General features: G+C 31.3%; 1 protein-coding gene across 2 annotated transcripts in view; it reads left to right on the top strand.

The window, feature by feature from the left end:
* The window catches only part of gro (TLE family member transcriptional corepressor groucho), a 43,663-nt gene that overhangs the window by 2,548 nt on the left and 29,818 nt on the right, over positions 1 to 11,297 (top strand). Inside the window, exons 2-6 of one of the 2 annotated variants that reach the window (XM_089268316.1) lie at positions 331 to 384; positions 4,160 to 4,309; positions 5,710 to 5,818; positions 7,244 to 7,386; positions 8,024 to 8,329. In XM_089268316.1, the coding sequence (XP_089124442.1) occupies positions 331 to 384; positions 4,160 to 4,309; positions 5,710 to 5,818; positions 7,244 to 7,386; positions 8,024 to 8,329 (762 nt within the window). The remainder of the gene's footprint in view (positions 1 to 330; positions 385 to 4,159; positions 4,310 to 5,709; positions 5,819 to 7,243; positions 7,387 to 8,023; positions 8,330 to 11,297) is intronic. The other variant, XM_089268317.1, reaches the window with a different exon arrangement.

Genomic DNA, 11,297 nt, shown 5'->3' with positions numbered 1-11,297 from the left:
TTTACAAATCGCGTTTTAATAATTTAATAAAACAATTATTCAAGAATAAAATGAATTGAACAATTTTGCAATTTGTCACTTTCTTTCACACTCACTCTACTCTTACCTTACACGTTTACCAAACCCAATTGTCTCTCCCTTCATCATCTCTTACACCGTATTTATCTGTGGCTGTTAGATTGTCTCTCTGTTGACTGTTGTTCTCTCTCTCTCTCACTCTCTCACACTTTCACTCTTCATCCCTTTCTGCCCATTTCTTGTCCTCTCCTTATCTCTCTCTCTCTCGCCCTCCCTCTCTCTTCGTCTCTCTATACATTTTACTCTCTCCAGGCCAGTGAAGATGAACGAAGTGACCAAGATTTAGTGGTGGATGTCGCTAACGAGGTAATCTATTGTTTATATACTCTTATGTAACCATAATCATAACAACTTCAACCCTCATCCTCATCCTTTCCCTTCTCACCATATAATCATCATCATCAACAATTGTACAACAGTTAATCAACCTTCAATGTACATTTAATCCAATTTCTTGTTCTCACACATCTGATAATGAAACCAGTGTCTACATTTTTATTTATGATAATAACATAAAGATTTGAAGAGTCGATCTCAAATCACGCTATAATCACTCAACCATCCCTCAATTGAATAAGGATGAGCAATGTAAGGAGAAGAGGAAGTAAAAGATGAGCAAGAAAAATCAGAAATAACTCTTCAAAAGAAGAAGAAGAAGAAGAAGAAGAAGAATCAAAAAGAGCAAAAAAAAGGGCTTGATGATGATGGTTATAAAGAAAAAATTGAGAATCAGAAAAGCATCATTCAATAATGTCAACTGACAGTTTCATTGGAATGAATCTTTCAATGTCTATAAGCATATTTTACCCAGAATGAGAAACAATTGAAAATAAAATATCAAACATGATATCACAATAAATAAACAGTGTAACAAATATAGTTGAGCAAAAGTAATCTTTTTGCAACTTTAAATCCATCCAGTAAAGGTATTATTGTGATTCTCAATTTTTCCCATTCCATAGACTCTAATATTTCCTTTACCATTATCTCAGTTTTTTGTTGGCTAAAACCATATTCACAGTTAGCTCCAAATTCAGTCATTTACTTCATCATTTTTCCTCATCTTCATCAGTCTCTTTTCAATATCCTATGACTTTAGTTTCGCACAAAGTTGCCTTTCAGTTTAACAAAGAGTCAAAGTTAAAAAAAAAACAAGACTCCAAATCAGCATGAATACTGAATAAAATCTCTCAAGATTTATGGTCATCAGGCTTACCTCCTCTTCGACACTGCCTTTCAAACTGTTAACCCTCTTCATCTTCCCCTCTCTTCAACAAGTAAATGCTTGCCTTTGGCATGTAATATACCTGATTGATGAAAGGCCAAAGTAAAAGTGAATAAAATAAGGTTATATTGCTTTTTAAATGTATCCTAATACATCTTGGGTTTACCTTAAACTGTATCACCAACAACCCAACAATAGTAGAAACACAAACTTAAACTTTCTTTAAACCGCAGTCTTAAGATCCATTGACTATAACTATTCAATTTTACTTGTTATCCTCTAACATTACATTTCATTTTGCATTTTTCTGCCTTTTTTGCTGTCATAAAATGATTAGTTAAATGAACGCGAAATGAAATTTAAATTTGTTCACCTTCGAATCATTATTGTAACAATTTGAAAACAAAACTCATTACTTATTGCATTTTCATGCAATCAAATGGCATTACTATTTTAATTGATGATAATGATTGATAAAAGTGTCCAAGTTAATTTCTTAATTAAATTATCCATTGATTAATCATTAATCGTTTATGTTGGTTTCATGCATTAATGAAAACGGCTCAACTTCAAGATTAAAGTTTAAAAAAAGTGGAAAAGTTTTACTAACCTTTTACATCTTTTTTTTCACTCAACCCAAAATTTTTTGGTTTATTAATTTTCTGGTAAATTAATAATGACCCAAGTTGATGTGATATTGATAAGTGTTTATACGCATTATTTTTATATACATTTTTATTTATCTATCACTAGACATGATCATTGTTAAATATCATTTAACTATGTACTTGAAAGTAAATCTGACTTACTTGTTAATAATACTTGGTTCCACTTTAAATTTTCCCCTTTTCTTCATCTTCTCTGTCTTTATCTTTGAGTCTTTCTTTCTCTTTTCATCTTCCTCTTTACACTTTCTTTCCCTTCCTTAACCTAGTCATGCAAACAGTTAGATACTCACATAGTTGCTAGGTTAAGTTAGGTTGACTCTAACTGTTTAAATTGATTTTGCTTCTTGAGACTGTCTTGAATTCAGAGGAGTTGAAGAGAGTAGAGAAAGATGAAGATGGGGAAAAAGGAAGAGGAAGAAGAAGGTAACATTAAGAGAAAGAGAATTGTTGAGAAGGTTTCTTGCCAATCGATCAACATGAAGAGAGACTGGAGAGTGAAAAAAAGAGTAAAAAAAAGTGAGACATAAGATGAAGAGGAAACTAAGATGGTGAAGATAGTGAAGATGAAGATGAAGAAATAAAGATGAGAAATGCTCTTGGGAGTGATCCTGTTACTACATTAAGCAGAAAAATCGAGTAAAAGTAAAGGAAATAAAAGGAAGACTAAAGTAAGAGCAACAAGGAAAGTGAAGAGAAGAGAAGAGAAAAAGAAATAAAAAAGAAGATGAAACAAGATGAAAATGAAGAAGAAGAAGATGAGAAAAAGAAATTGTGGAAAAGAAGAAAAAAAGAGTTTTTTTTTGTATTAAGAAAATGGTTTATGTTATTGTTGTTACTATTATTGTTTGGTCTATCTGTTTGTCTTTTAGCCAAGTCTAGTTATGAAGTAACCTTTGAATGTTAATTGATATTATTGATGAGTGATGATGATTGTTATGATTATGATGATAATGGTGATGATGTTTGCAGGGATTAGATGGTAAAGTCTCATGTTAAATAGTGTTTAATATAAAAATGGGTAAAGAGGAGGAAGACAAAGAGAGAGATGAAAAGATGGACCCATAATTGGTTTAAAAATGTCTAGAGAAGAGAAGACGAAAAAGAAAGAGATTAGAAGGGAAAAAGAAGGGAAAATGATAATAATGGTTGATGATGATGATGATGAGGATGAAGAAGAGGCTCTAAGCATACAAAACTAGTGTAACATTAGAGGAGTTAACTGACAACAAGCCAGACAAAAAAGCTTGTGTGTTTATTTGTGTGAAGCAGACTCACAGGGAGAATGAAGATGTAAATGGTGATGATGATGAACATCTCATATTCATCTCTCCATTTCTTTATGAATAAATACAAACTTAATAGTTATATTCCATGGAGAACTTTATTAGCTTTAAAAGAGGCTTTCCATGATGAAAAAATGAAACTAAAAAAATAACTAAACCAAGATGAAGATGAAGGTAAAAAGATGAGGATAAACTTGGTTATACAAAGAAGTGAATTTTTTTGCATGTTTATTTATTATCTTTATTAGTTGTTTCATTTCAATCCCTTTATGTGTTTATGTTTATAAATGTTATATTTTTTTGTAAATGTTGAACAAATTAACTTGAAATTGGCAGAAATCAACATTTTTTGACTTCCTTTTTTTCATCAACCTTAACCATTTTAATTTATAGCTATTTAATGATTTACCAGTTCTTTTTACACTCAATATTTGCTCTTTCTTCCTCTTTCTCTATCTCTATCCATCTCATTTCATTAATTAATTATCACCTTGCCATCAAAGTCAATTAACCTTATCATTGATTTATAATGTTACCAGGATTACAATTTTGTAATTGTAATTATTTGATAAGTTGATGGCAACAACATGAACCTTAACAATAAATAGTAATAAAAAACAATACAAATGATAATTAATTATTAATAAATGAATAATATTAACTTGCAATTGATTGGTTTTTCACATTAACTAATCTGTTTAGTGATGCTTTCAGTTTAAGCATCACTAATCATTTAAATTGTTACAGATTGTTGTTGTCCATAAATTGTCAAATGGTCAAGTTTTTGCATCTTTTAGTTGTTGGTTCATTTTTTATTGCATTTTTATTTCCTCCTCTCATTAACCATCAAAATGTTGCCATGGCCATTGTCATTAATTAATGTTGCATTTTGTATCATTTATTAGGAGCCAGTTTCACCGCATAATGGGGAGTCTTCACCTCGTGAGAACGGAACAGACACTTCGAGGATAAAACGTGAAGTTCGACCTCCCAGTCGATCGGGTTCCTCATCCAACAGCAGCACTCCTTTGTCAACAAAACCAAAAGACCATTTGGTAAGCAATACATTGAAACAATTATTCTTGTTCAACATCCCTTTCCTTTTCAATTCAGTTTATCTTGTCTCTCTCTTTGTCAATGATGATATCAGTTGATGATGAATATCGTCAAAATGCAAAAGCACGCAAAGTCAACAAAAGCAACTTTATTTGCCTCACTCTTTATGAGCATTTTATTGAACAAACTGATAACACAACAGCAGCAACAACAGACAAAAAAAACTAACTCGCAATTGATTGTTGACTATTGCCAAAGGGACTGAAACGATGAGCTGGGAGTGGGAAAAGGATGTGTGTCTATGTGATAAAGAGGGAAAAACAGAAGAAGTAAAAATTGTTGCAAGGTTGACACGCACACCTCATTATGATAATATTATAATGGAAAGAGACACAAAGATCTATTAACGACAAGTAACCAATTGTGTACATATTAAGCACCCAATATTAGGAGGTTATTTTTAATGGATCAAAATGAAGAGATGATGAAAATGATGAGAAGATATATTTACCATTTAGAAACCACTGAAAGAAGACAAAATAAAAAGCCAAAATCATTGGCCTCCCATTGCCAATAACTTTATTGATATAATCATCTATTACTTCACATTCATTGTCATCTCCCCACCAATTGTCTATGCACATGTGAAAACACTGTCATATCTTGTCTAAAAATAAGTCACCAATGAAGACAAAACAGCAAATACAACAACAGCAAAAAAAGTAAAAGTTACTCTAGTAATCGTTAAAATGATTCACATCAATATTAGCAACAATGCTTTTGTACATTCTTGGATCACTTGATTAAGCTTGATTGCCTTTCCATCAGTCAGTTAATTCCCTTTTCAACGCACATTTTCCCTTCTCTCATCATAAACATCATTCATTTACACACATTTTTCAATGTTACACTCTTATCCTCCTCCCTTCCCCACTCTTCCGATAAACCTTATCTTTGCCTTCTCATCGGATCAACCACTGCAAACCAACCTTCCCGTGACCTTTTCACCCTCCGTTTAACATAACCAAGAGTCTCTAAAATATTTCTCTCTCTCTTCATCTTCTCTCTCGGCAATTTCACGCTTCATGAATAACGTATTGTTAAAATAATAATACTGATGAGGTGATATTGATGCCTCTTTTTTTTAATATAAGATGAGAAAAACAAAGAACTGAGAATGCTCATATCTTTACATCTCTGTAATTCAGAACAATGATAATTATCATAATCTGGCGCGTGATCGTGCTTCTTCCAAAACCTTCATAAGCATCCCATGTATTTATAATTTCAATTTGCTTCAAGGCAAATTATCCACTTTTATTGTTTCTTCTCAAACACTTGATTACACACTGTGATTGATTAATTTAATTTTATCAATTCATTTCTTCTCTCTCTTCAGAATGACAAGCCAAGTACTCCCGTTTCAAAATCAATTACACCCACAAGTTCTGGCTCTGGGACACCTTACAATAATGCCAATAAAACTCCAAAGCCAACAACCTCCATCGGTAAGCTCAACAATTAACCAATTTACATCTTAATCAACATTCACTTTGTCCAATTATCATTGTTTACTCACCATTAGCTGACTAATGCATTTGACAGAGTTGAGAAAAAAAAGTTAATCGATTATTCATGAAAAATCAATAGTTGAAGCTTATTCTTGTATTGTTATCATTTTTACATGATTACTTTACAGCTAATTTTACTTGCAATAATAATACCTTGACATTAAATCCCATTAAAAGATTAAGGTATTTTGATACAAAACTTTTTTTAATGCTTCACCATGCTTAATAGGGAAACACAAAATAACAGAAACAAGTTGGACAATTTAATATGCAGATTAATTTTGCCTCCTCCTTTTGCATCTTGTTTACTGTCAATTATTGATCAACTCAATTATCCTAATGTTAATCAAATGAGCAAAAGGTTTTTCTCCTTTTCTCCATTACTTTCATGATCATCTTTCCCTGATCGTTAACTTGTATTTAATATAATACAACATAAATAATGAGTCCAATGTACTTATTATACTCACTGTTATACAGTCAGTTGAAAATTAAGTTGAGTCAACAACACATTAATCTATCATCAATTATAAAGTAAAAACCAGTTTTTTTTGTTATAGTGATAATAGCAGTTCTAAGTGTTTTATTTCATTGAAATCTTGATTAATTTAATTTCACTCTCTCATAATTTATGACTACTGATTATCAGTAGCAAATTACAATTAGTTTGACAAAAAAAAGTGAAACTCAATTTTCAAGGTTTCCCTTTAATTTTCCCCTTCACTTTTAACCAGATTAAATGTTGAAAAATTGCTGTTTCATTTTCACTAAACTGTTAGCATTAGTTTCATGTTAATTCATGAGAGGAAAGGCAAAGAGCAATTTATGAAAATTCAATTTCAAAGCCTGAAAAGAAGAGGAAAGAAAATCAATTCATTATAACCATTCAATTGGAAACTCTTTTAAACTAATTTACCAATTGATTCTTTTTTCCATCTTAACCTCTAATTTTACACTTTTTTTTCCTGTGCCAACATCATCATCATTATCTGAATCAATGTGATGCTAATAAATTATCATTAAAATAAAGTTAACAAAATTGTTTAACAACAAACTTGGCATAGTTAATCAACGAAAACCAGAAAATAAATAAATACAAAACAGCCAAGAAAAACATGTAAAATGATGAACCAGAAAAAAAAGAGCTTCAAGGTCTAATGATTCAGATGATGATAACGATTAATTAATAATGTAATCTGTTGACGTCCATTTTTGTAAATAATGGTGACAAGGGAAATGAAGAGAGAGAGGCTAAAATGGTCAAGTGTGTTGATAAATTAGATGTGCTAATTAAATAAAATTAATCTCTTTTTTCCGGTTAAACATTTTCTCATGAAACATTGTCTGTTACACCTTTAATAGGTCCACCATATCCACATAGTTATGGCGGTCCAATGGGTCACCCTGCAATACCGGCTGATTTAACAACAGCAGCGGCTGTCTACTCACAAGGATTACTTCATAATAACCTGAATCCTGGTTTAAATTCATTTCCTCGAGGATTGGTAAGTATCTTTCAATTAACTTAACAGTCAGATGAGAAACAACAATGTATCAATGATTTTATAACAACCTTTGAAACCAAATTTCAATCAAATTTTCATTCCTTTCAACTCTCATTGAAATGGACAGCAAATGTTTGTAAAAAAAGTGAAAAGTTTTTTTTCCTTCCAAATGTTTCAAAACCAGACTTTATCGATTGACATGATTATCTCTGAATTTTTTCAATTTTCTGAGCAAAATTTTCCAAATCAATTTAGTTTGAAATTTGCTTCAAAATTGGCGCATTTTTCACACTTTCTCAAGCTTTACATTTCTCATTGTTTGCAATTTCAATTATGAAAGTATCTCATGAAGATGCCATGAAATGGCCAACCCTGTAACTCTGATTTTTTGCTATCATTTTTTTCACTTTTCACTTTTTTTCTTCTCATCTTTCAATCTGTCTCACTCTGTTGCCTCCTTGATTTGTTGATGTTATTACTAACTCTATGACCTTGTTTTCAGTTGGTTTGTGTTAATCATTTTTGCCTTCATTGTTGTTGTTTCTCTTGTTGTTATTCTTGTCACTCTGCGTAATTATATTTACTATTATATTAACATGATTAACATGCCCTTTTTTATACGCTTGCACTCAACTAGGTTGGTTACGATCCTCACCCATCATTTCGTACTCCCCTCATTCCTAGTGGCAAAGCCGCATACTCTTATCTAGTTACCTCTGATGGTAACATAACTCCAGCTCCTTTCCCACCGGATGCTCTCCATGGTCCAGGTATACCAAGACAGGCTCGTCAAATTGAGACACTCAACCATGGTGAAGTTGTCTGTGCTGTTACCATAAGTAATCCAACTAAACATGTTTATACTGGCGGTAAAGGATGTGTCAAAGTATGGGATATCAGTCAATCTGGTAGTAAAACTCACATTTCACAATTAGATTGTTTGGTATGTAATATTTACTCATTTTGTTCATCCACTTTTCACCAGAAAGCAAAAAAAAAAGTTTCAAAAATTCCATCCTTTCAACAGTAAAAGAGTCCAACAAATAATGAAACTGATTATATTTACACACACGAAACAACAAAAGCCTGTCAATACAAGTGATAATAAACCCAAAAAGGATTGTGCATTACGCGTGTCTACTTTAATATCCTTTTTGTGTGTATCAATGAAACGCATATTGACGTTTCAATAAACACAATGCAAGTTGCCAAGAATCAAAAAAAGTTACCAAAATTAATTGGTTAACTGTGTTAATGCAAACAAATGGCTGGGTTATGACCCTAATTCAATCAACAAAACTCCTTTCATCTCAATCCATTTCATTTTTGTTACTTTACTATATTTAACAAAAATAACAAAATTACCTTTCAAATGATTTCATTGATTCAATTTTAAATCTTTTTGTTTCCACTTTTACATTATTTACTTAATTTATCACCTTTTCCCATTGTATTTGTTTCAAGTTTTATTATTTGCAGCAAAAAAAATAGTTACAAAGGATTGAACAAAATGAAACAAATCAAAAAGTTGATGAAAAAATTCCCAAAAGGCAAGATGAAATGTAAGCCTCAATTAGGTCTTTATTGTCTGCTTTGGTTAAAGTACCCAAAAAAAATGTCATGTTCATCTTTTTCTTAGTCTTTTACTCTTCTCTTGATTTGATTATTCTGCAAGTAATGAGCGTAATTAATTAGCATTGAAGCGCTTCTACATTTCAAGTAGTTTTTCACTCTTTTACCATCTTCTTTCAACTGACAATGAATCCCTTTCATCTTCATCTTCATGTATATTTGTTCAACAAAAGCCACCAACAATTATTTTGCAAAGTAAAAAAAATGTTTCCAACAAAAAGGAAAAACAAAGTTTAAATGTTTCTCTTCAACTCATCTTCATCTCATAATGATGCTAAAACTCATTTTTGCAAATTATAATCAATCTTAAGCAGTTGTAACACATATCAATTAACCAAGTACAAAGTGTATATACAATCTTAACTGAATCTCATGAAAAAGCATTTTAAACATTTGAAGAAAAAATCTTCTCTTAATTAACTCAAATGTTTTCATATTTACCATTCAACCTTTGATTCCCTTTTACCTTTACAAACCAAAGTTGTTAACTCGTAATGTGTGTCTTCTGTTGGTAACAAACGTTTGAATTTACATTTTTTTCACTCTATTACCATCATGATCATTACATTAATAGTTATTACTTTCACTGCTTACACTGACAACAAACTTTACACACATTCACTGTCAATATCTCTTAAAATCAACCAACCAAATCAACTTAAATCTTATTATTATGCTCTCTCTTTTTTATACCATTGTTAGTCAATCTGTGAACAAACCTATTATAAAAAGGCTCTCATCTCTTAAGCCTTGCAAACAAACTTTCACTGTTTCCCTCCTCCTTTATCATCATCACCACCCTCACTGAAGCTCACTAATCATTCCTCTCCTTTTTTTTGTCTCACATTCTCTTTACTTTATCACATTAACTGACAATTGCCGGTCCACTGAATTTTTGTGTCTTTCCTTGCCTAACCTAAACTAATCACAATAATCATTTGCAATTGTACTGTTGATTAAACTTTTACCAGTTACTTTACTGACCATTGCTTTCCACTAATTTCCATTGGTCACACCAAAGCTTTCCTTCCTCTCTTATCTTCATCTTTAAGACATTTTCCTCTTTTGTCTGTTAATTGAACATATTTTATCTTTTCTTGTTTCTTCTTCTTTTGCCTTTTTGCTTTTCAGACTTTTACAGTCTTGGCAACTTCATGCTGTGTTGGAGGAACAAGAAAGATAATGATGAAATTGAAGAGGAAAAGTGACTTGTTTCGAGGTGAATCATTTAATCTAATCGTGTTTGATTCGTGTATCAAAAGGGTTGCAAAGTGAAACATTTTGCATAATATAATGATTGTCCCATGAAAATACCTTTTCGCCATGATTCTTTTCTCATTGAATCATCAACATTAACCGTCATCAAGTTTATAATTTAATGTTAATATCATTATGTATAATCACAATCATTCATATTGATACTCTCAAGGCAACAGCCATCTTTACAACTCACTTGTTATTCATTATCATCATTATCTTCTGTTTAGTAAAGTGTTGAATGTTGATGAAAACAGGTTTATTTTTTTCACATTAGCCAGCTACAATGGTTAATAACAATAATCACACTAATAATAATATTACATTTTACCTGTCTGGTTGATGGTTTAACCAAATAGTAATAAGTTACAATGAATACCATTGTTGCATTAACAGTGCTAATATCAACAGCAATTGAAAAAACAACAACACGGTAAAGAAAACATTTCATCTTGAAATTTCTTGTTTACTTGTGTGTTCGATGAGAAAGAGTGAGCAAGAATAATGATAATAATGATCAAGTTCAGTCAAATGCATCCTCATCATTATCAACAACAACAAGAAAAAAGCAGATAAAGGTGAGTTGAAAATGATTGAGGTTAAATGGAAAGTTAAAAATAAACACAAACAGAAGCCAGAAAATGATATGAAAAGGCAGTCAATACAAGACTGACCATGAGCCATTAGCTATTTTAACCTTTTCCACTCTTGACCATGAGAAGAAGAGTAAAGAGCCAACAAAAAATGGTTAACCTTTGAATATGTTAACGTTAATGTTAACCTAAAATAAGATGAAAAGAAACATTGAAAAGTTGAAATGGACATTACAATATGCTTTCAATTTTCCCAAAGTAAAAAAAGTTATTTGTCTTGAAATGTTTTGCCAACCCAAAAATTATCATTATAAAGCTTTTGCTTATTATCGTTGAAAGGGACAATTTTGTCTACGCTTAGTTGCTGTTGTTTTGCTTATTATCATCATTGTTATTGCCATTATTGTTGCTCATATACCTCACGCCTTC

The sequence above is a fragment of the Tetranychus urticae genome, chromosome 2, assembly GCF_039701765.1.
Source record: "Tetranychus urticae isolate SD_2017Ah chromosome 2, NJAU_TeUrti_SD_1.0, whole genome shotgun sequence".
Classification (NCBI taxonomy): Eukaryota; Metazoa; Arthropoda; class Arachnida; order Trombidiformes; family Tetranychidae; genus Tetranychus; species Tetranychus urticae.
Note: the sequence above shows the minus strand (reverse complement) of the source record. Positions and strands in the feature narration are given on the sequence as shown.